Source organism: Apus apus, chromosome 1 (genome assembly GCF_020740795.1).
Source record: "Apus apus isolate bApuApu2 chromosome 1, bApuApu2.pri.cur, whole genome shotgun sequence".
NCBI classification, from domain to species: Eukaryota; Metazoa; Chordata; class Aves; order Apodiformes; family Apodidae; genus Apus; species Apus apus.
The window spans coordinates 105,789,126-105,815,906 of NC_067282.1; the positions used below are offsets into that span (position 1 = coordinate 105,789,126).

The window sequence follows — 26,781 nt, forward strand, 5'->3', positions numbered from 1 at the left end:
CCACAATTACAGACAGTAGCCTAAAATAATTTTCAATGTTAAATTCCACCCCTAAGTAGAATGATAGAATCGTTGGGGTTGGAAAGGACTTTAACGATAATCTGGTTCCCACTCCATTGCCATGGGCAGGGACAACTCCCACTACACCAGGTTGCTCTAGGCCTTAAACACTTCCAGGGAGGGGGCATCCACAGCTTCTCTGGGCAACCTGTTCCAGAGTTTCACCACCCTCAAAGGAAATAATTTCTTCCTAATATCTAATGTAAATCTACTCTCCTTGAGTTTTAAACCTCGTCGTATCACTACATGCCCTTGTAAAAAGTCCCTCCCCAGCTTTCCTGTAGGCCTCCTTCAGATACTGGAAAACCACCATAAGGTCTCCCCAGAACCTTCTCTTCTTCTGGTTGAACAGCCCCAAATCTCTCAGCCTGTCTTCATAGGAGAGGTGCTCCAGCCCTCTGATCATCTGGACAGACCTCCTCTGGACTTGTAACAAGAGTTCTATGTGTTTCTTATTTTGGAGACTCCACAACTGGACACCATACTCCAGGGTCTCACGAGAACAGAGTAGAGGGGGAGAATCACCTCCCTTGACCTGCTGGCCACGCTTCTTTTGATGCAGCCCAGAACATGGTTGGCTTTCTGGGCTGCAAGTGCACATTGCCAGCTCATGCTGAACTTGTTATCGACCAACCCCACAAGTCCTTCTCCTCAAGGCTGTTCTCAATACATTCTCTGCCCAGAGGTTGGGTTTGGGATTGCCCCAACCCATGTGCAGGATCTTGCACTTAAATAGAAACTAAGTAATGTTAGGAAACACCAAGAGGATAAACAGTAAGGAAGAGCTTTGGTTTGGTACTGAGCAACGCAAGTTCAAAACATTGCTATCATAATAGGGATCATTATGAACTTTAGATCAGCATCTCTTCAGAGACAACAAATAACCCAAAAAAACCAGCACAGCAATGTTCAATTTTCAGACGGAACACTAGGCACAAATGAGGAAATCTACTGAGAAGGAACCAAAAGGACAAAGTATGTTAAGAAAGCATGGACAAGCTACACGGGAAACTGAAAACTAATCCCCACTGTCAAAATGAACTCTTAAAAGACCTAGCTGTAACTGTAGGGAAGTAAAATGGAAGTATGGAAGTAAATGGAAGTAAAAAATAGCTGTAAGTATTAATAGTATTTTATTGTTTTAAATTAGTTTGGTTTTGATTTTGTTTGGTGTTGGGTTTGTTTGTTTGTTTGTTTGGGTTTTTTTAATGAGGAATGGAAGGGAGCAAATTGGTGATCGTTTTTAAAAAGTACATCTAGTCAAACCTGTGGAACTACAGACCAGGAAATCTGGGATGAATACACAGTAGAAGAGACAACAACAGCTTTTGTATAAGTAGGTGTGCCTTACCTCTCCTAGTGTGCATTGAAAGAAACATGAGCATATCGATAAGGGGGTATAGGCCATTTAGCATTCCACAAGAATTTTAAGGTCTTTCAGCAAAGAAACAAAGTTCCTGTGGGATAACAGAGAAGATCATCATGTGAATAAATAGGTAATTATTGGGTTATTTCCTGTAAAAGTCAGAAAACAAAAGGCAGAGGTCAGTTTTCCCAATGAGGGAGATGATTGATTGTGCTGCAGAAGGGTTATTCTGTCCAGCATGTACATAAAAGAGTTGGAAAACGAAGTTAATAATGCAATGGCACACCTTGGTGATAGAAACCTATTCAAAATACTTAAGATGAGGACATTTGCAAACAGCCATAGAAAAATCTCACTGTACTGACTGGCAGCAAAATTATGGCAGATGAAATTGAGTGCTGATAAATCTCAAGCAAAGACTGGAAAAAGCTATTCCAACTTAACATGCACAGTAATGAGCTCTCCTTTAGCCCTTTTAAACATTCCTTTAGCACTCGTGAAAGATCTCTGAATCATAACAGACAGTTCTCTGAAAACAACCCATCAGAACTCAGGACTGTTCAGAAAGCCTAATTAACTGTTAGAATTTACTGAAAAAGCAGAAAAAATCATGATGCCATAGTATAAGTCCCTGTTGTTATAGAATCATAGAATCATAGAATCATAGGGGTTGGAAGGGACCTCGAAAGATCATCTAGTCCAACCCCCCCGCCAGAGCAGGGTCACCTAGAGTACATCACACAGAAAGGCGTCCAGGTGGGTTTTGAATGTCTCCAGAGAAGGAGACTCCACAACCTCCCTGGGCAGCCTGTTCCAGTGCTCTGTCACTCTCACAGTAAAAAAAAAATTTCTGATATTCACCTTAAACCTCCTATCATGTACATTGTAGGCAGTGTTTTGGATCGCCAATCTAAAAAAGGTTATAGCAGATTAGATAAAGGGAATGGAAAGCTCCTATGCAAGGACAGAATACATGGAGTAGGATTTGTCTAGTAGCTGTCTGGGTGTGACCTAGTTGGCTAGGCTTCCAAAATAGTCAATGAAAATCTGCTCAGTTCAGTTGTTGCCATTCAGAATGTGATTCATGCCATCCTATAGTAAAATCTTATATTATATTCAGCTCCTGGTTTATTCAAATATATCTTGGTCTTTGTATCTCAAACATGGCAGGAAGAAAAAATATGATGGAGACTTATGTCAGAGCTATGTTAGTTCAAAATTTAATTTAATGAAAAACAAATCTTTCAAGATCTGACTGACACAAAAATAGAGCTTCTGGGTACAGAATCTCTGAGACCCAAATTGCTGAACTGGAGGAGTACAGTAAGGAGCAGGGAAGCTGATGCTTTCCCTTACCTTATTTCCTAGCCACTTGTATTTGCTACCATCAGACAAGGGACTGTGCCAGATGAGCTTTTCATCTGACTGATAATGGCTCTTCTATGTTCAAGACTTTTCATATTTAGCTGTTTAGGGTGTCTGTGGTATGTGTTTTCTAGAATTCTATTTTTCCAGGGCTATTTTAAAATATTTGCTATCAGGACTGTACAGATCATTTAAAATCCAATCTACCACCTACAGTATCACATGCCATTGAAATTCATTCTTGCGTAAAAACAGTTATAATGAAGATAATTTGAGGCTGTTTCTCCTCTCACAGTTCACACTGAGAAGTCATTTATATCCTGAGCAATTTAATTGTTTCAGATAGGTCTCCTTGTGGTAATGGGACAATACTAGCCATGTATATTTGTTTTTAAATTGCCAACAATATAGTTCTCTAAGTTTTTCTCATATAAACTATGACATGTATAGTGGTTTTTATACAGAAGGGAAAAAATAGACAAATTAATCAGTCTTATGCATACTGATTCTTAAAAATACATATACTTCTGTAAAACATTTCAATCATACTGATGAAAATCACAATCCAGTAAAAATTCTAAATGTCTGCTTCTGCAGATGACAAGTACTGTAGAAGATACAGAGAATATTGCTATTTATTAAACTTGTTTGAACAGTTGTTGAAAAAAAAGGAATCACATTCTATTTCACTTCCTACCAAACAAAAAACTAGTTCTAGACCAATGTATGTTGACTGGTGGAGTGGAGGGATTTTCTGTGATGAACTGTTTCTTAACACCGCATTATTGTCACTGACCATTTTAATCATACGGTGTCATTTGCCAAATCTTTCTATGGATAATTTTTTCTTTTCTGTATACGGTTTTTAATTCTAAGCTCAGTGGCATAAATTAGATACCTGTGCATTCACTAGCTTTCTTTTGTTGTTGCTATTTCTTATGTTTTGATATTTCTAACTAATAAAAATTCTAGTAAAAATTCAGGCTTAGCAATAATACAGAATATTGAATTTAAAGATGGTGAAAAAGCTGTTGTATTTTCTACATTGAAAAAATAATATAATGTTGCAAAAATCAGTATCATTGAAGTAGAAAAAGGCATTAATAAAGACATCAAAGGAAGAAGGAGCAGAAGATAAGTTTAATTTATTACTTCCATATGTATTTCTAAAATTTAGTTTATTTTATTGTGACTTGCTTCTATGGCTAAGCCTTTATGCTCTGTAAAATAATTTACAGTAAAAAAAATTAAAAATTGACTACTTATGAAGGATCTTCTATTTAACCTTAATTTAGGTATAATTATGTCAATCTTAAAGTGACACTAGTACTTTTAAGTTAAACCTGCAGATGCAAATAATTCATCTGAAAGCAGACAGATACTTAAGTAGTTTAAAAACTAATGGTTTATAAACTTAGCCCTGTGTCCTTTGCCTAAGCAAAGAAGTTTTCAATCAAAGCCTGATCCTGTTGCCATACAATAGAATATTAACTTGATTTAAAGCAGGACCTGCATTGAAGTGCAGTGTGGTGTTGGAACTGGTCTATGCAGTTGATCTGCATTTACTCTAGCAGTATTTTTTATTTTCTATAAATGTATGTAATTATTTTTTTACTTGTTAGGTATTATTTTTATTATATCATATATATAATATATATAAAAATATATTTGCATATAAATTCAATGTGCTAAGTGGTAAAATTAGCTGAGAGGTGTTCTCTTATCTTGGAAATGGAGTAACTCTGGAGGAATTGAGTTCACCATCCCAAGTATCAGCCACAGGGTCACGGTAGAGGATCTTGGGCCATGGAAACTAACAAATCACAGAAAAAAGCCGCAAAATCACTATTTACAAGTGAAGTGTTCACACAATGGTATATATATCTCTTCAGCCTTTGAGGCCTTTAGCTTAAAAGAACAAATGTCTATTTTTAAATCATGTTGTTTATTCTCTGAACTCAATTGCTGACTAAAGTGATCAGGGTAAGCACATGTATAAGATACAACCAAACATGTGAGCTCTTTTCCTTTACTTTGTATTTCAGACCTTGCTCTAAGCTACAGCGTAAATCAGTATTTTCTCCAGTGATGTCATCTGTGTTCAAGTGTTATAAAACTGATAAAATCAAGAGTCAAGTATTATGTCGAGTTATGTCACCTAATGTATGACTTTTCCCTCATGCAGTGGCACTTGCATCGTTCTCTGTACTTTACAAAATGCACATCACTACTGATTGTGTATTTTACAGGTTTGTCATTAGAGTCATTCACTGTATATGACTGCCACTTAAGTTAGACTAACTCCTTATGTTGTAGGGTAATTTAACATAATTAGTAGAAGTCTAGTCTGGTTTTGAAAGACATTTCAGGAACTATTTTTCAATTATGGTTAGCTTTAGTGCACTTCATTGCATTCTAATATATATGTCTGTCTTCATACTATTTACTCTTACAGTTCACTGAGAAACTGGATGGCCCTTTTTTGACCTTTTTTTGCATTACATGTTGATGAAAGGATTACTAGGCAATAATTTCAGGTTATTTGATGATCTAAAATGCAACGCAGACCACATGTGGTGTGTATTAAAATTGTCAAGAGAAAGGAGCTGGAAAGCAAGACTAATAGAGCAAGTAAATTATTCTGCCTTTATGAGCAAACATCATATGACAATAAAAAGTGTGCCTAAAAATAACAGAATGTGCCCCTTAGAAATGACTCATTGTTACGTTTTGACATATTTTATCATGTCTCCCTAGAAAAGACAGATATGGAACAGTGGAAGATCTGCATAGAGATTCCTCTCTTCAACAGAGGCATGGTGCCCTGAATTTATCTGAATCATAGAAGCATCATCATGAGGCTGTTGTTTTTAAAATCAATAAACTTGTAGCTAGCAGCTTCTGTTTTTCACCTACATTTCACCTACATTACTGAAATTATTAGCTAGACTGATTAGCTAGACTGCTCTTACATACAGGCTTAAAGGTTATCTTACAAAATAAGTTCTTTTATTTTTTCTGAAATATGGGTCATGTAGGCCAGCTTGGGGTTTGTAGCAAAAACAATTTGTATCTCTCTCTATATATATATGTATATACAGTTCCCATTACTATCCTTTTATTTATAATACACAAGATACCCAGGGTAAGATCATGGCTTTAGTGAGGTCTGTAATATTTTTATCACTGCTTCTTTTTTTGGACTTAGGAACAGCAGTCTTCCTCTGTTTTCATGTGTTACACAGCATTTATCAATCCTGGCCACCTCAAGGAACATGGGCCACACACAGAGAGGATGATGCTGGAGAGAAGCATGCTCTGCAGTGCACATATCCCAGTGGGTGTGGTGGTTAAAGATTTGGCTCAACTGGCCAAAAATTGCTATGAAGGTTCCAAAGTTATATCACTTTCTGAAATGCTGGGCCTGTCTCTTGAGACTTAAAGTCTATATGAAGTTATATAAAAAGACTGTTAACTGTATCATGACCAGTGTACTCTTCCTTTCAGCTTGACACAGAATTACCTTTACATTACTAACTGACTGGTAACAGAGCCATTAGTTTTTGATGATAGTGCTTATCTTTATTTATATTTAATTCACACAGGTTTATCGAGCAGAACTTGTACCCCTTAAAGAAAAGGTGCATCAAGTCAATGAGCTTGCTCACCGGTTCACTCCCTCTGATATTCAGCTCTCCCAGTACAATCTCAGCTGCGTGGAAGACCTTAACACAAGGTGGAAGGTGCTACAGGTACATTTCCTACGACCCTTTATGCTACATTTCATTAAGTATTTTTTATTTCTATGTGCTTGTTTTTTCCCTGTGGAATATTTCCAAAGGTATACTGAGGACTGAAAGAAAAGCAGGCTTTCAGTATTGCTGTCTGTATGAGAAAATAGGAGTTAAAGATGATGCTGTATTTTTCATATGCTTCCGAGTACTTTAAGAAGTTTAAGGCCAGGCTGGATGGGCCTTGGAGCAACCTGGTGTAGTGTGCACAGTATCTTAGCTAAAATTATTAGGAAGAGTTTGCATGCGAGAGCGTATGTACACATGCATTCACTGGTACATGGTGCTGTAGGTCCCGTGGCAGGGGCGTAATGTTATGATTAAGTGAAGGTAAATGCAATTAAAGTAACCTCATCAAGTGCTGGATTTTACTCACTGTTTTATTTTTTGGTACATCACTGCTTCACATTTAGAAATGGTGTCATTTTGCTTACTTATTATGTTGTAAAAATGTAGCAGTACAGAGGTTAATAAAGAGTTTTGCCTTCATTGTAAAAACCAGACATTAGCAATGGACAAAAATTAACCAATTCCCTTTTGTCCTACATGCCAAAAAAACATCATGGTGCAGCCAACTTTAATCATCAGTATGAGGTTATTGCTTCCTTACTGCTTCCCCAAAAGAAATCTCCCAGTTCTTTGACATCTCCGTTTATGACCAGTTCAAATTAACAGGATTTTTTGGTTACATTTTCCTAAATCAACAATTTGTTTAAGTAAAAGATCATTGGTCCAAGATCTTTCTTCCTTAGTATCCACTTTTTCTCAGATCCTCAGGATAGAGTTCAAGCGATATATGTAAGGCAGATCAACAGAAATCTGGAAGACAAAATGCTTATTCCCATAATGTTTATCCCATATATGAGAGAAATCACATCAATTTATTTTTTTTAAAAAGCAATGACTGGTCGAGTTAACAAATTTGCTATGATTCATTGAAAAACACTGTATTTTACTAATAAAATAGTTAACAAGGTTCCAGTTGTTTGCTGAAAAGTACTTGATTGCTTCAGCAGTAAATAAGAGAAAGCAGGATGATTTTTCAGAGTAAAAGCATCTAGGATATGAAAAAGTCAAACAAATCTGAGAGAAAGCCATATATAAAAGTTTTGTTCTCATTCATGAAAGAATTGGACAGAGGGCCAACTGACATTGTAGACCATTTAAAATTATATAGGGCAAGTCACATATTCACACACATTTCAAAGATAATATATTCCACAGAGCACAAAAACCTTTGAGAACCATTCACTTTTCATTGTGAATTATTGTCTTGGTTTATCTAATCCAGATCATTTGCAAAACAAAATGTTTCACCTTCTGTGAAGATACATACTTGGAGACTATTATGGTTTACTGTCTTTTTTCATATTTAAAATGTCATCTGGAAGATATGGTGAGCAAGGTGAAAACACTCCAGTAAATTTTTAAACACATTCTGAGGGGAAAAGACATAAGTAACTCTGAAAGATTATCATGTACAAAAGGCCAACGTGTGACCCCTGGGAGGAAGCAGAGCACATCTTTTCCTATAATTTTTCTCTTTAAAATGGAGCAGATTTTGAGACATTGGGAGGCCGAGCTCATTTTTGTGAATAGAATAGAATAGTTCAGTTGGAAGGGTAGTGCGACAATTGTCTAGTTGAACATTTCTACTTATGAGAGTATATGCCTTTTGACCATTATTACACCAACCGGATTTTTAACCGAAGTGAAGTGGATGTCAGTCCAACCAATCTGGTCTCCCTGGATCCTCAAATGTCAACTTCAAGTAAGCAAGAGTTTGCAAGACATGTTTTCCCCCAGGATAATCTCATTACATATGCTGAAGTCTGCGGGATGTATGAAGTCTGCTGGACATATGAAGTCTGCTGGACATTGACACTTATTATACCCGAGTGGCACTTTTAGAGTATTACGTGTTGTTCTCTATTATGGTTAGACTTATTTATGTAGTTCCGGCTCTCCAGTTAGGTGTGATACAAACCTGAAATTTCAGCCACACAACAGCCAAAATACAAAAAAAACCAACCAACCAAAAAAAAAATATAATGTAAAATCATTCCACTTCCAAGATAGGTTCTGGGTATTTTCTAGCTTTCAGCTTGACTGCTAGGATTTTTTTTTTCATTCAGTGCTTTTTTTGTTTGTTTGGTGTCAGTTTTTGTTTTGTTTTTACTAATTGCCTTTCTTAGACTAATGTCACATAAATTAACTCCCTAATATTTTAGTCCTTTCATAATTTCTTTTTTATTATTTTTTTTTTCAGCCTTCTATGTTTTTTCATGTGTCTTTCTCTTATACAACCCATATTTCCTCTTTGGCTTCTGTTCATTCATTTTGTAAAGACTTGCTCTGTTTCTACTCTTCTCTGCCTTTCCCCGTCTTAGCTCCTTTATTTCTATGTCTTTTTTGTTGTTGTTGTTCTTCCCTTCTTTCTCCAGCCACAGTGCTTCATAGTGTACTTGTTACTTTTGCCCCTCAAAGGTTAGATCTCTCTCTCTTCTTGTCATATTCCTAATGGGAAAAATATTTCTTACACACGTTTCCCATTTGTAGAAAATATCACTGAAGGAAAATCATAAAATGTCAGTTTCTGTGCCACTGCTTGCCAGAAAGATATTAATTTTTGTTTGTGTGTGGGAAAAGTGCATAAGATCATCACATACATCGTACACAAAGATAATCAGATCTGAAATAACAGCGAATTCTAGTGTCATTAGAAAGTTGCAGGTCAGTGTTTAGAGGATTAAATATTTTCTTCTTTGTTGCTTTATTAACATGGGGACTTCTGTAAGATCAAAGGAAGAAATGAATAATTTTAAGCCAAATCTTACAGAGATTTTACGTTATATTCATTTTACAAATATAAGAATAAGGCTAACCGTATTCAGTCATTTTCAGTATTGCAGAGTGGTTGTACAGTTAAATTAGTACTATTAGTGAATAGTATCAAATATTACTGCAGGATCTTCACATGCAATAATGCTTGCCATTAATTTACCTTTTTTGTGTTCGACTTTGGTCAATATACACTAGAGTATTACTGGAAGAAAAATGTGTGCAAAGCACTCAACCAATTGCAGAGTTAACCAGTCCTGGTTCTGAAGTGTTGTGTGAAGGTCTGTTTCATTAATGAAAGCTAATGCACTCAGCTCAGTCATGGGAAGCTGTATCAAAATGTATGGAATTTAAGAAATGTGAACATAATAAGCTTCATGCCTTTAAAAGAATAGTTTTTACAAAAATGTGCAGTTTATTTTTCCATTTTTCTTAAACATGAAAGGAGATGAAATCTCTCTAGGGAGCTATTTGTTATAAATTTCACAAGAGCTCTCATGTTCAGATCCTGTGTGCTTCAAACAGTATATGTAATGAGATCATCCTGGGGGAAAACATGTCTTGCAAACTCTTGCTTACTTGAAGTTGACATTTGAGGACCCAGGGAGACCAGATTGGTTGGACTGATGTCCACTTCACTTTGGTTAGAGATCCGGTTGGTGTAATCGTCAATAGGCAAAGCCTCTGACATGCAAAAGAATTTACAAGTATCCCTTGGGGAACATAACCTTCAGCTATCCACAAATATTTAATTTTTTTTTTAATCAAATTGAATCTCCTCTTATTTAGAACGGTACATCTAATAAGCTGAAAAATATAATAAGAGCTGTCTTTCATACAAAAAAAATTGAAACTTTTAAGCAATTTTGTAATGGTGTGACTGTAAAGAGGTATCAGTCCTAATTTCAGTACTGTTCCAAACTCTTCAGCTCAACTGCACCAGTAGTAAAGATTCTGCAACATGTGGGGATGTGAAAACTGACGTGGTGCTAAAGTATGCTACCTGTTGGTAAAAGGTCTAACCACAACTATATTGTTTCCCCAAACATAACTCTCTGCTTGCAGGAGCTGCTGCAGAAACAGCAAGCTTTTCATAGCACTGCAGGCGGTTGTCTGGAGTTATATCATCATTTTATTTGTATTCTGCTGAGGACAGCTCTTTACTGAGCTGTATGTGATGCACAGATTGCAGTATCACAGCAATTAATTATTTAAAGCCCAGCAGCTTCTGGGTACTTCGCAATTATTAGCTGGTTCTTTCAATCTGTGGTGGGAAATATGAGTGAATCTTACCAGCTATGCTTGCAGAGGAGCCAACATCAGGAATACAAAAGCCAAAAAAGAAATCCCTTTTTTCCTGAAATGAATGTGAAATTGTGACTATGCATCAATCTTTTTGGCCTCCATATATAAATGTCCCACTAATGACAGGTGTTTTCAAATATTTGTTCAGATGCAGTGAATCTCTCAAAAGCTGAGTCACGAGCACTCTAGGCAGCACGCCTCAGCTCTCACACCCTGCTTTTGATTCGGATTGGTCCCCAGGGCAAATAAGTGGCATCGAATTGTAAGCTGAAATCAGCACTGAGCCATTATAGTAGCCTTTAGGTCTGGTTTTTTTTTTTCCAATTTTACTTCACCTTCTGTGCTCCGCACCTTCTTCAAGAAAAAATAATAACTCAGAAAATAAGTGAAATAACACGAAAATACATACAATAATTTTTTTTTCATATCTCTCACAGTTGAACTGAAACACGCTTACCAGATTCTTAGGTCCTCTTTAAATTTCTGTACCTGTAGTGTGGTAGTGATTTCAGGAAGTATGCTTTAGGTCTAAATAATGTAATGAAGATTTGAATGTGATCAAGGATATTCCCTTGTATAATTTTTCCTAAAGAAGAAGAAAAACCTCTTCTGGTTCTTTACAGTTCATCTGTTCCATTGTTACTGCATGCGAATCTCACACAGGAAAGCTCTAGTCATGTAACTAAAGAGAAAATCTGCCTAAAGTTTTGTATATTTTACATTACAAGAGAAGTTATTTATTCTAAATTAAATAGTGAGTGTAAACAGGAACTTCTGCCAAAACCACAGTTTTCATGGCTCTTTAGTGGTCTCTTATTTAACTGGCTATGCCAGTTGGCTGCAGAAGTCATATACCCATTTGTTTTTCTTCACTTCTGTTAGCTTAAAGCTCAGTTTTGCTAAATGTCTCCAAAACTATGCCCATAGATTCATTTTATAGTCATTCTTTAGAGATCCTACTGTTATTTTCTGTAAGCTAGTGGAGGAAGGCTGCCTATCTGGACTGGGATTCAATTCTTCTAATGATGTGTGTGAAAAATTGGAAATACTCCTTCCTAAATTAGAAGGACATCTTCATTGTTCTTTGTGGCATATTTAGGGCAGTCAGGGAAAGAAAGTTTGTGTGTAAGTCTAAATAGGCATGGTTATCAACAGCCATGCCATAAAGAATACTAATAAAAGCATGATAAAGTTACGATGTTCTCTGTGAAAGTTCATGGAAACTTTAAATGCTTTAGCTATTTTGTTTATAGAAGATTCATTAATTTTAATTTTGTTATCCTTTTTTGATTTCCTTTACTTTCCAGTTTTGTCATCTATGAAGATCTGTTTTGAAGAAATATGCAGAACAGCAATTTAGCTTACTTTATATTCCTATTTCAATATGCATATATAGATTTCTCTGGATATATTTTTTTGTTTCTCATATATGTGTCTGGATATATGGGATTATAAAAACACTGAGTTACATTTTTTTATAAGCACTTAAAATGTATCAAATGGAAGGAAATGTTACACATGCAACTAAAATTTTGCACTCTATTGTACAATCTTTGCATATACAATATAATCTGTAAGATCTCTAATTTATCTGGTTTATGGATGAGGATGGGCATATTAGTTGATATATGTTTGTCCTTTATCTTTATAAAACAAGACTTGCACAAATTACTTCTACCTGTCAGCAGTTATAGATTATGTTTGGCAGCGCACATCTGTATGAGTCACACAAGACTATTTTTAGGATACTGGGGAAAACAGAGGTTATGATACTGTTGAAAATTTATTCACAAGAAAGCAACATCCACTAGTATTGTTACTTTTTATTCAAAAAGTTTTAGCTAAATCACTCTTTTTAGAGCTCCTTAACTAACTTACTAGCCACCATTGAAACTGTACTGAAGATGGAATAATTTGTGTTATCTAATGCTCATGATCCATAATACCTGAGCATCTCAAAAGCACTGATTGAAATTATTTCTGTAAAAGTCCCTTTGACAAGGAAAGTGGAAGTTACATTTGGACAAGTAAAGCTCTCTTTCAGTCCCACAAAATTGTGTAGACTATGGCAGGTAGGAGTTTTTCCCGCGAATGCTAAAATTGCACAAATATCTTCATTCCTGTCCAAACTGAGAGAATGTGGCCTGATCGTTTTCAACAAATTTAAGGTGTGTGACCTGATTCCAATAAGCTATACTCAGGCTATTCATTAAGAGAATTAGGGGTTTTTTAAGGTAAGAACATGTGAAGGTGGAAAGCTGGGAGGCACACAAGGTTAGCAGCAGTCAGAAGAGTAAAAGCAAAGAAGGACAAAAGAAAAAGGAACCTTGCAATGCTAAGTCGTTCTCCAGTCCTGACTTCCACATCACAGATTTCCTTGCTAAAATATTATCAAATGTCAGAGCTCATAATTCATGGGTTACATTTTAAAGTGCAAAAGAATAAGACAGAACTGTGTAGGGTCAAGTAAGGTAGGATACATTTTCTGACACTAGAAAAATGGTGAGTTCTAGCAATTTCTGGTTTTGCTCCATACCCTGAAAGGGATATACTCTGCTGACACAGATCATCTGTCCATTCATCCCCACTTGGTTTGAAACAAGGTTAAAGCAAATGTACAAAGTTTGCTTTGAATGTGGAACACGTTCATTGCAGATAGAGTGTTCACAGAGTGTAAAAGCTGTCCTTTAAAGGCTCCCTCGAATGTGATTTTCAGAGGCTTGTATCTCAATGAAACCTTAATGAATATCCTTGGAAGCAGCATAAAGCCTCTTACATTCCTAGTCCTAGTGCCAAAGTATTGTTAAAGGTTTTTAGAGGGAGAGAATGTAAAACTGGAAAAAATATTGCTCTTTCTCCTTATTTTTGCTAATCCCTTTTTTTCTGAAATCCTGTGATTTATTTTTATATATAGTTTTTTTGAGAAACTTCATTTAAAGTGCTAAAAAACCCAAGGTAGAAAAAAACGAAAACAAAAATAAAAACAAATTTCCATTGCAAAAGTTTGGTTTTTTCCCTTGTTGAATAATTTTGTGTCTTTCTGACCTATCCATGACATATCACTGCAGATATTTTTATATCAGGCTGTCTCAGGTTACAGAAAGCTTTTACAGTCTTTAAGCTATGCAGTATTGTGTGCTATATTTTCTGAATCTTTCTGCTTCAATAAGACTTTAAGCTAAGCAAGATATTTTTTTCCCTTTTAAAAAGTACTGTTAAAAATAGTGTCTAAAATACTAAAGATGTTAGTAGTGTTAAGTTTTGACACAGCTTTAAAACTAGCCTATGTAGATGATTATGCATGTCATGTTCATAATATTTTCACAGGTGCTCTCTAAAATTGCAGTTGGGGTTTTCATCACATCTTGGGTAAAGCTGAACATTGTGTCCTTTTATAGTAAATTCTGGGTAGTCTGCAAGTCACATAATGGTATGTTAACTGTATAGGAGGCACCTTATTATTAAAATGGCTCAGCTCTTGGTATGTGTTTTGTGTGTAAATATTTTTATAAAATGCTTCCTGATTTGGATCCACCTGGGACAACACAGGCAAAAAGTTATTTCAGGATGCTCTTTGCTTCCTGTTGCTCATCTAAGCCATTACATTTTTGTGCTTGCTGTTACTTTATAACACACTGATACTGTAATATCCTTTAGAAATTCACCTCTTAGTTGCAGAACAAATACGGTATAACTTACAGTTCTTGACCCAAAGCTTACAACTGAAGTTTTTATTCTTAATAATTTTCTTTTATTTGGTAGCTGGAAAATCATAGTAGCATCCAAATCCTATGTTTCAGAAATGATTCTTTAAGGTATGCCATTTTGTTTGGGAAGCCTCAAGTATGTAGGTTGAAGACTCAGTCAGTCATGTTATTTTATTAGGTGTTCACAGCTGGTTCTCTGCCGTAGCTGTTTGTTTTAAAACAAAATTAAAGGCATGATGAATCAGCATAAATCAATCTAGAAAAATAAGCCTAAGTTTATGATTTTAGATTGTATATTGATTGTGTTAGATGTTTTCACCTTCATCTCTCTGATTTGTGACATTGATCTCCAGTGTTTTGTGCCATTTTCCCCCAATACCCTCATTTTTAACTCTGTAAAAAATGAGTCAGGTCCTTCTTACCTAACACATGGCTGATAATATTGTGCTGTTTCAGCAGTGCAGTGATTTTTGAATATTTAGAAGAAATAGATGATTGTATCCTCCTTAAAATAGCTTTGTGTTTCTTGTATATCCCATTTCCTTATTCCAATTTCCTTATCTCAAAACGTGACATTTGAAATCCTGAATTGAATTTGTACTCTTGCCAGCCAAAGAGCTAAGATAACTGAATTTGGTTTGCACATCAGTTTTTTTGTAGCTGGCTGCAATATATCTCTGAATCTGGCAAGGTTTACCTTTCTCTAAAGCCTTCATAACTTTATTCAGCTGTGAATGACATGTGAAATACTGTCAGACCAGTTCGGTCTATTGCAGAAATCATGCAGGCTTCCTGTTTAAAAAGTAAAGTTCTAATACAATTTTTTTCACCATAGAATCAGATGTCAGCACTCAGCAAAATAAAATGTTTCTGCAAGACAGAGACAAATCCAATTTTATGATCACCAATTTTCTCTCTCAACACTGTGCTTCCACATCATTAGATTGTGCTCAGCAGTTCCTGCGGCTGATGGGACAAGTCTGTGATGTTTAACCATGCTACATCGTGGTTATTATTTTAGCTTTGCCAATGACACTCTACATCATTTTTCAAATTATTTTAACTACCTTTTGCATTAATTTACATGTTTTTAGACAAGTATCCATTTATGGATCAGAAAGGGACATCAGAAACAGTTGATTTAGAAATTGTATTGATTTGGCATAATTTGTAAATTGCCTTTTAATTTTACTAGTTCCGATAGTTTACATAATCCAAGGATCTGTCCCATTCCCTATAAAAGTAGGCCATAAAAACACTATTTTGTGTAAATTTGTATTTATAAGCATTTAATGTTATACAGGCTGAGACCGCTGAATCATAACTAACAGTGTATTTGCAATGAGAGCTGCACTGCAGTATATCGAGAAGGCTTTGGACAAGGAAGCATGGTTACATTTAAGGAAAACATGGATGTTGTAAAATCTGCTTCCGTTAGTCTGTGAACTTATTCCAGAAGACAAATCACAGACTCTTTAATATAATATTTACATGCTACTATATAGTATTCAGTGATAAAACTGCTCTCTAAAATAAGAGGTATGAGGCAGACTTTAGGCTGGTATGTTAGAAATTAAGCCATCATGGATCATTGGCTTTGTCTGCTCTGTCATCCTTCACAACTGTACTGTTATCCATCCTGAGCTTGCTTAGCTCAGATATCCTGGTGTGATGCAAAAGCAATATTTGTGCCTTTTTGTGCCACAAGAAAAGCCCTTTGTTGTACAGTTTATCAAAGAACATGCTCAGAAAGATGTGAAAGCTGAAAGAATAAAAAGCATGATTTGCAGTTTTTAGAAAGCTAATAAATTCTTAAACTTTTAGATAGGAAATATCATTTGTTCCTGATCCTTCTCGCTCTCTGGATTAGTCCAGAAAAAATGTATTCACAGTTGTACACAAAATAGTTTTCATGAGCTCCCAAGCTATACACATGCAGCAGTGTTACTGCTTAAGAGATACTGTATTTCACTATCTTTCTTATATGCAGACAGGCTTTAGCTTGCCAGAAATGTTTAATTTTTATTTTTTTTTTATTTTTTTTTCTGAATGAGCATATAACTAACAGATGTTTGGTTTTGGCTCCATGTCTACATTCTTTGAAAGCTGGAGAATTAAATTGCTGACATTCAGACAACACTAATTCACATATCCAGGGAGCCTAATTTGCCATCCCTGAGATCCTGATTCCTGGTGTTCATGGGTTTAAAAACCATTTCAGTGACACAATGTAAGAACAGACTGGGGAGTTTCAATAGCATGCTCCCGCTAAACATAATCACATTTTATAAACATCTGCGTCATTACTGGTGTGATTCATCTCTAAGCTCTATACAGCTGTGTTTCCAGTTTCAATTAACAGTCCCTTAATTGCATATCCATCTCATGTTACTAATTTAGTTAATTTATTCATAATTAAGAGTATTTTATTTTCTATGAAGGTTTGTTGAGCTTAGTGCATTATAAAAAAACAAAAAACTAAGGCTGCAGGATTTTGGATTTTACAATAGTCACATCAGAACAAAAATGTCATTCATGCACCTAGAGAGGAAGACAAGATATAAGGGACATTTTTTCTTTTCTCACTGTGGAATGAAAAACCTTTGGAAAGGTTTTGCTTTATGTCTGAAAGCAAATGACAGTATGAATGTGCTCTTTTCTCCGCATTTTTGCCCTTCTTCCTTTTGCCCCAAATGTAGTGTAATTCTATAGTTTAGACTGATACAGCAGGTTCTAAAATGTAAAATTAATAACACTTAAAAGGGTGTTAGAGGAACAGTGGTGTGTAGGAGATATGAATCATGCTGTCTCATGCATTTTTGTCCTCTAACATTTATATTTCAGAGTACAACATATTTAAAAGGGCCTGTGAGATTAGGAGGTGGGAGATAACCTAAAATTTAAGGCTGAGATAGACTCAGGTGGAACATAAGGAGTGTCTTAGTAATATTATTTATCAAAAGATTTTAGAAAATATGCTTTGAATAGCCGTACAAGGATACTGTGTGCAAAATCCTGGAGGATATTGTGTTGAGAAATTCTAGAGAAAAACCTTGTTGCAGTTGCCCACAAACCAATGGTGTTCTTAACATTTTAGCAGGATTGGTTACAAGTCTGTCTTCTCTGTTATCTTTACAAGCCCTACTGTTATTCATTCTAGGGAATTCTATAATATTAAGGCATTGTCTGTTCAAATGGTCCTCTAAAAAAGAAAAAATAAATCAACATTTTCTGACTTTAGCAGGAAAAATATTTTGATACTAGTATGTTATCAGTGAGCAGGTGATCAGGAAGTTCAGATTCCCTCTCTGGAAAAGAAGAGAGGGAGAGATACAGGACAGCCTTCATTCTTTAAACTGTCTTCCTTCTTTAAATATAAAAAAATATTTGTTGGTTGTTTGAGGTAAATATTGTTTCCCAAGCAGACTGTAATTGCTTTAATTTGAAGTAAACAGGGATCTGTAAGTTGTACAGGAAACATTTAAATTGTCTGATCAATACATCTCAAGCAGAGCTGCAGGTTTTTAATGACAGCTGCTTCTAGCTCAAAATCACACTTGTCTGCTGCTTTTTCCTTTAATCTTCCCCTTCCTCCAATCTCCTTCATGCTCTTTTTAGTTTCTCTCATTGCTGTTTTCTCCTTGAGGCTTTCTTTCTTCTTCTTTATATAAGCTTCTTGTCTGCCATATCATCTACAATCATACCACTACCTTTTAAAAAAAGGCTATGAAGAAAATAATTAAACAAACAAATATAGAACAAAATCAGAACTTTATGATCTAACAGGGGAAGAAAATAAAAGAATGGAGAGAGGGAAAGTGGAAATATAAGGTACAGGTGAAGCAGGCTTTTAGTAATGGCAGTTTTATGAATCACTACATTGTCTTTTCCCAAGGAATCTCTTAAGATCAGAGTTAGTGAAAGATACAACCATGCTCTAAGCAGACTTCTAAAGCTCTTCAAAGCAGGCAGTCTCATTTTCTTTTCTTTTACTTGTCAAATATTAATGCTGGAATGTAATCTTGTGAAGATAATAAATGTTTGAGCCATTGCAACCTTTTAGCTGCACACTCTTGTATTTAGCAAATAGAATGACAGTTGCAGTGCTAACCTTGCTGTATGAATTCCAGGCTGCCCCACCTTTTTTGATTAAAATGGTGATTAGGGTTAAAGGAGATTATAGCAATTTGCCAGGGCCCTGTTTTGCTGCAAGCTCAAGGTAAAAGAGGATGATGCCAGTGCCTGCAGAAAGATAAATTGACATGGGTTGATTCATCTTCAGGCTTCTATGGATTTTTACAACCTTTCTTATTTGTGTACATTTGCCAGATTTTACTATGCAAGAAAGGAAATGCATTCATTTTCTATGGACAGAAAAAAATTAGTAATTTTCTACCTCTGAAGAGAGATGGCTCTTAAAAAGGGAGTGCATAGGCCTTTAAAAGCTTATAATATTATTATATACTCCAGAGGTTTGTTGTTTTTCCTTTTCCTTTTTCTTACTTTAAGTAAAAGGATAGCAAAAATGTACATTGTACTTTAGATGGTAAGTTTAAACCCTATGGAGTCTACATGCATGTAAACTGATGTGAATTTGTATTTAAAGATAATTCCACATGATCCACTTATTTCTCTAGAGAAACACCTGATCCACAATTTGGAAATATATGTAACAACCAGATCTTGAATCATCTTCCTGCTTTTAATTAAGCTTTTTCCAGTTAAGGTTTTGGATTCAGAACATTAAGAAGATCAGGTCTGAGTTCTGAACCATCAATTTCATATCATTAGATATGGAACTCCCATCCATTTTTTTACCAGAAGACAACTTTGTGTATACAATATTAGGAAAAAAATTATGGGGTTTTATATTCTGCATACTTTACTGACAGAGAAGAAATGAAATACCTGTCATAGAAGTATTGGTGCATTTTGTGTGCTTCAGTTTTTTGTCTTTAACATCAGAGGACATTTTTGAATTTAATATACTCTCAGAACTCCTGAGGCACCTGGAACACAGGGATATGCCCATTAGTAGTAATCTCAATAGCTGATGAGTACAATATTACTGGGGTCATGGTTGCTGCCTCAACAGAGTAAGCCTTTGAAACGACCAGCCCTGGATTTCAGTTCTGAATGCCCCATTGGTTTTGTTTTCATTTGTTCTACCTACAGCATATGAATGTATAATAGAGAAATCAGTGTCTTTTGCAGTAAATATTAGTCTTGAGCGGTACTTCAATTAATTACCTCCTTGCTCCCCATCCCCCCTGCCCCAAGAATAACTCTTCAAAGACTGCTCTCTGATACTAAGTAATGCAGTAACAGACTTCCCAGCTATCTGGTCCAGCCTTTCTCTAAATCAGCCAATACTTAAAGTGTTTATGTTAAACATTTAATTGGTACGTAAACAAGAGGAGTGATTTTGAGTCACTCTCAGGTGAGAAATTATCTGTATTTAACTGCCTACTCAGCCAGTAAAAGATCAAGAAAGGGAGAGGGACTGTTTAGGCCATCAGAAAATCAGAGGTGTTCCAGTTATGAAAAACAATTTGCCCCTCTGATAGTATGCCCACACCTGCTCTTGAATGTAAGCACAAGTGCTGTGTGCCTTCCATGTGCTGCTCCTGTTTACCTCGGTGGAAGGCACATACAAAGTCAGCAGGATTTATTTCCCCATTTCCTGGTCATGTCAATCTATTATCCTTCACTTGTGGAAAATCTTCAAAGGTTCATGGCCTGTTATACTGAATTAATAAGTCTGTGCAGATTTGAAAACCTAGATTTGTTTCTGAGTTTTTTCTGCATGCTATCCTCCCACTCTGAGGATTGTATAAATCCCATTAAAGCAACAGCCTTTCAAACTACTTTAGCAGGGTTTGGTTGTGGGTTTCCCCCCCCCCAGTATTTGGATGCATAGATGAACTTCTAGAATTTTAATTATGTCTGTATCAGATGAGCTGCAGAAATGTAAGAGGGTTTGGGGTGAGATTTAATTTTAGATAGCAGCCTAATTAACTGCATTTGTAAAACCTAGTGCAACTTTTAATTAAATGTTTGTACATTAATTTAGTTATTTAATTGAAAATTTATTGGGATAGTCCTTACAGTTTACAAGTCTACCTGTTTGAGGATCTTAAATAAAAGATCATAATAATAATCTTTTAAAAGCCCACCTGTATTTAAGCTTTTACTAGATGTCAAGAAGCTTTTTTCAAATAGCAGATTGTTGTTCTTTTTCTCCGAAGTACTTATTCACGTTTATGGATTTTATAACAGGATTGGACATCTGAATACTCAACCTATAAATAATGACTGAAGTATTTTTCTCTTCTCATATGTTTGGGTGGGTTTGTTTTTAACCCATGTCATCTTTTGACCCTTTTTCAATGTCTTATCGACACAGCCACATTCTACTACAAAAGTTCAATTCACAAGACTTTTCAGGGCACAGGTGTGTTGGAGTTAGTTGTGATGCACAGGGAAAGCTGATTGAGTTCTAGGTCTGCAAGATTCTGTGCTGTCAGAGGTGTAAGAAGTAGGGTAGCAGGTTGGGTAAGGAGAGCAGGGGCCTAAGATATTTTAATCCCTTTGTAGTCTTTCATAGGAGCCGGCACATTCCCAGCACAGCATGTAGCTTGTCTCCGGTTCCCTGCTCTACTCTGAGAAATGTGGAGAAACAAAGAGAGGTTGGAGCACTGTGCATCACTGGAGCAGGGTAGCAGCTGTTTAAATGAAACCTGTAGTGTGTGCCCACTTTCTGTCATGATCGACAACATGATAAAAGGTTAACCATTTATTTTCACGCTGAGGCTGCATCTACCTGAAGTAGAAATATATATGTTATAGTAAATATTATATAAAAATTACAATTCTTTCAGACTTACCTTCCTTCTCTGAACTTAGACCAGTTATCACAACCTTTCTGTGACAGCACTCATCATTTCCAGGAGTATATGCTTTCCTCTAATGGAAATTATTTCCACTGCCCTTCATTTCCCTTACAATTGAACAGTGAATTCCACTGATACTTTGCCGAAGAGATTGTTCATAATAATTTTCTTTTCCTTCCCAACACCTATTGCCTGCTTCGGTTGCATGAATGGTAATTTGAAGCCTTTTTAGCACAGCTGGATATTTTTCATTGATTCTTTTCATCTAAGCATCATTCATTAGAGTTCCTTCATCTTTTTGTCTGCAATGCACTTTATCTACAGAATGCTGGGATCTGTATAACAAAGTAGAACAAAATGTACAAGGACTTCAAGTCCTTCCAGTGTCATATCTGTCAGGTTATAAATTTGAGAGCAAACAACCCCGTTTGTTTGCCTTCCCTGAGGTACCTATTTATCTTAATTTATTCCTTACTGACAAAGTAACTATTAGAATCAGCACTTGATTGTTCCAATCCTCTTTGTGATTTCCATTACTACTATAATTCCAATTGTTCCTTAAAGTATATGCTTATAGAAATATAGGCTGGCATTTAGAAAGGCTTAGGTTTGCTTTTCAGCACATACATGAATATTAAATTCTCTGCCCCACCCTTGCAATCAGAACACCTGTAAATAGATATAGAACTTTTGCTTTGCTTCTGTTCTTTGTTTTAGGAAAAAGCAAGTTTGCTGATTCTACTTTTTCAAGAATTTTGCAATTAAATGTTTTATAAAATCTGAAAGTGCTATTAGAAGAGAATAACTAAGCATTTTTAAAACATTATTTAACATTTTAAAGTGAATAGACTTTTGAAATTATCTAAGTGAAGCTACAAACAGCTTTTTAAGATAACGTTGCTTTCTGTTTCATTTTTTAAATTTTCTGCCCCAGGAAATGCAACTGCATTTTTCTGCTAATCTTTTCCATTACAAATACAAAAGTGGTGTGTGAGTACTTAATATGTGTAATACAAATAGTTGAGGTTGTCAAAGAAAATAATATATGTGAAGTAAAGTACTCACTGTTTAGGTGGGTAAATAAAGACTTCCACTTCTTGGAAGTGCTGGTGTGAAATTTAACTATTCCTTGAACTTTCAGTTACATCTTCCTTTCCAAACAGCAAAAGAGTAATTTAGCAGCCTTCAACAAGAACACTTACTTCTGAGATGGTCAACATCTCCGATCTACTTTTTATCTGGGGAGCATTAACTGATTTCTTTCACCTAATTAGCTGATGGCAATTCTCGCCGAAATTATGGTTTTAGGGTAAATGGTGGATACTCTTTCTGAATCTATTTGGTGTCATTGAACTGCTTTATTTGTGGTACATCAGCTTGTTTGTAACGAGGTTTGATCACTATTTACTCTTAAATTGTTCAGTGAAATAAGCAGTAAGAAAGTAAATTTTCCCAAGACGGTGTAGTGCAATACATATAACAGAAAGTTAGGTAGGACATTAGGTTTTTAAACTCATGAGCCATTTTTGTCACTGGTAGGAAGTGCTTCTCAATGAACCAAAATAACTTGTTCAAAAGGAAATCTGAAGTAATGAACAACATCATTATGATCTCAACCTACTCAGCCAACTTATAAGATGGGTGGTGCTGCTGGTAGGGTGGTTGTTGTAGTTCCAGTGTCTCTGATTGCTGATGTAATGTCTGCAAGCTGTTAGAGCTATTAAATTACAAATCCAGAAACTACTGTCAATTATGCTCCTTTTATAAAATAATATGCCCTTATTTTAGAAGTCTCTAACAAAGAGTTCACATTCAAATATTTTGTATTACCTGATTGGTACAGAACATTTCTAGATAATAATAATACTGTATTCTACATAATAACCCATGGAACTGCATTTCTTCTATATCTTTATATAAAGAACGTTTACCCTAAGACATTTCATAATCACTCATTATTGATTACTGTAATGCAGTCTATCTTTCAGCTTTTTTTGAAGTGTTTTGTGTATTCGCCCCCATGTACAGGTACATTTCAGCCATATTACTTGTTCTTGTTCTTGAGCACAAAGGGAGATGCCTGGGCCTGAACATTTGTTAAGCTTCAATGTTAACAGACTGTTGAACTTCAGAAAGGTCAGGACTCAAAAGAGGCATCAAATCTGCAGCTTATTCTGTAGCTTTCAAGCACTGCTGAAGTCAAAGAACTTTGCCTTTCTACCAAGTATGAAGCAGGTGCTCAGTTACAATTAATTGTGGTGTGTATTTCACTTTGCCTTTAAAATAATAATATTCAAGCCTGATTACTTAGTAATGTGCTTTTGGTTTACAAAATTATAGTCTTATTCTGATTTACAAAAGGTGGTCTGACAAACAAGTTTCTTTCTCTGTGCTTATTGCTACTCCATTCAATCATGTTAATTCTCTCTGTTTAATACTAAGCATTTAAAGGAATATTGGTTCCCTAATTATTTACTTCTAAGATCATAATCTGGCCAATAACCAGACCTAATAAGATCTTATAATGAGAAGTGTCTTCATATTGTAAGAATAAGTTCATAGTGTATAAAATATATATTTTTAGAACATGACTTCCACTGGTCCTCGTATACTCTAGTTAATATATCCTGGTAACGCAAGGAAAACTCTAAAAAGATAATTTAATCTGCATTCATAGATAAACAGTAGAATTCTTAAAGATTACAGCCAGAACATTTTAAATACTGATACTATAGCTAATGTGAATCTATTAGGAAAGGAATGTTAGCTGCCAGTGTAGCATTTGGTGAATGGTTTCCCAATTAAAAAGAGAATCCCACTTCTGTTGTTAAACAATTTCAAGTGCTCATAACGTTGACAGAAAACTGGCAGGCAAAATGGCTTTGCTAATGTAGGAGCTGAGATTAGTAATGTGTTTTCCCAAGGGAAGAATGTTTGAACAAGTCCAAGGTTTAATTTTAAAACTTTTAACTCTAGAAAAAATTTAAAGAAGGCTATCTTAAAATTACACCTTTTGACAGCCTAACTTAACTTTGAAGGCACTCCTCACATTCTCAATGTTACTGATTCCACATTGAACTGAAACTCAGACAGAAATGAGTGATTATAACTCCTTGGGTCTACCTCACTTCTGTCGTTTTAGAGGATATAGTCATGACTATGTACTCTAGAAGTGTATAGTCAATGATGCTGAAACTGTACTGGATCAAAGACAAGATGTTTGTCCTGTGGTGAATTAGTTCTCTGGAAGTGGATTTGCTTGTGTCTTCTTAACTCATTGTATTAAACCTTGTCCAGCTGGATGTGAAAAAGAAACACAAAAACACCCTTACTGGTTTAAAAATGTGATATTTCATCAGTTATTTATCAGAAGGCCTTCAGAGCTCTTCAGGCAGTTCAGATTTTTGTTAGCTAGAAAATGGCTTCACAAGAATGATCTGGAATTTCTGGCAGTCTTATTGAAGAAAACGTAACTAAAGCTTAATTTTTCTCTTGCTCACCAATGTTCTGTACTTTTTAGATTATTCTGTACTTAAGAAGACGTAGCTTTATGATGATTTAGGAAGGAAAGAAGTTGTGTACATATACTCCTACATGTATGTTTACATACACGTACCAAAACAGATTTTCTGACAACATGGGAAGCAATAATATATTCGAGAGCTGCCAAGTAGGTATGTAATTTAGTCTTGCAGTACTAGGCTATCACACAGACATATAGAGAGATGGCTGGGAAAGAAAAAAAGAAAGGAAAAAAAAAAGAAAAATCACTGGCTTGATTTTTTATTTCTAAGCTGCATAGATATAAGGTCAATTGTTCCAAGTGTAAGTTTGTAGGGACTGCAGTCAAAATATTGAGTCATGTAGACTACATGAAACTGACACACAAAATGTCTTTGTTGTTGAGCCACAACTGGAGTTCTCATATATGCATTGCTCAGAAATGAAACATCCTATTATTGAAAAATAAAAAAGTCAATGGAAGTACGTAGAAAAGTAAATATTTTAAGAAGCCTAGCTTGTAAATTGCTGTCATAGCAGGTAATCTAGTAATGTTTTTCAACTTTACTTTTGGCCACATTTAAAAGAACACAGGGGACGAGGTGGCTTGCTATGAGGCAGTGCAGGCAGTGCATTTTTGAAATTTGGAGGTTATAGGGATGATTGCTAGGGAAGAAAGGGGGAAAATGCAGAAGGCAAGACAAGAAAAAACAGAAAATTTAAACCATGAAGAAAAACTTAAAATAGGCAAAATGTGATGGAATGAAGCAAATTACAGGAGCCCAAGCAGAATCTAATGCAAAAATGTTGGTGGTGTGGAGAGGGAGCAGAATAGGGGGGTCATGTGAGGGATCTTCTTGTTGACATTGGAGGTGAGATTCACAGCAGAAAGGATCTGTCTGTTTCTTAAGTATTGTATACATCTCCTTCACAAATTTATCTTTCAAAAGAATCTGAAATGTTATAAAATTACTACATATTACTCATATAATGTTGTCTATAATGTTGTATTTTTCCTTTACCAAGTCCTGCAGCCTTCAGACACATCATCCTGCCGGTTGTTCTCCCATTAACAGTAGAAGATCTGTATTCCTGGTTTCTCAGCTGTTGTGTTTGGGGGGGGGGGGGTTTGCCCTTTTTCCTCCTTGATTGTCATGATTATTTTCCCTTGTGCAAGACAAATGCTAAATAGTAATACAGTGTAATGGTATGGACAGCTGAGCTAGCAACACACTGATAGAGTAGATGTCCTCAGGAAAAACCCATGGAACACTCTACAAGGACATACATTTAAAAATCAATTCAATCCCATTGTGGATGGTTTCTCTAAAATACCTGGAGGCTTGGAAATTTTGCCTATGGGTGTTTCCTACTTAACTTTTCAGTGTAACTGTACCTTGTTCACTTCACCAGCTCTTTTAGTGGTTTCTCAAACAGTAGTTTTGAAAGTTTTTTTGAAAGCTTTTTTTAAGATTTGTAGTTACCTTACAGCCTTATGTCTGCCACTGCTGGCAACCCAAAAAAATTACCCATTCAAAAGCAATTACAGATCATCAGAGTGGAATCTGGCTTCTGCAGCCAGAAAGCAGTTACAGACATAAAACTGTAGGCCAGTATTGCTATTCCAGCAGTATGTAATCAAAGCACTTGTTTGTTCAGAGGAATCTTACTGCATGGTGGAATTATTGACTGAACAGACTGTCTAAATAATGGCTTCTGTCTTAGGTTTGGCTGGCAAAGAGTTGTGGTTTTTTGTTGTTTGTTTGTTTTTCCAGGGACTGTGGGAGAAGATTATGGAGGTTGAGAAAAGATCTACTAAGGTAGTAAAGACATAATAGGATCTGTAGAAAGCAGAGATAGTGAGTTCCAATGAGACGAAGAGAAGAGGAAAAAACTTCCTACAAGGATGATTTACTTTTTTTCTAACAGATAAATTTAAAAAGGCATAAAAA

At 35.6% G+C, this 26,781-nt stretch overlaps 1 protein-coding gene across 7 annotated transcripts in view; it reads left to right on the plus strand.

Moving 5' to 3' along the window:
- The window catches only part of DMD (dystrophin), a 1,087,789-nt gene that overhangs the window by 912,874 nt on the left and 148,134 nt on the right, over positions 1–26,781 (plus strand). For all 7 annotated transcript variants that reach the window (XM_051641663.1, XM_051641654.1, XM_051641680.1 and 4 more), the window contains one exon: positions 6,397–6,543. In XM_051641663.1, coding sequence (XP_051497623.1) covers positions 6,397–6,543 — 147 coding nt within the window. The remainder of the gene's footprint in view (positions 1–6,396; positions 6,544–26,781) is intronic.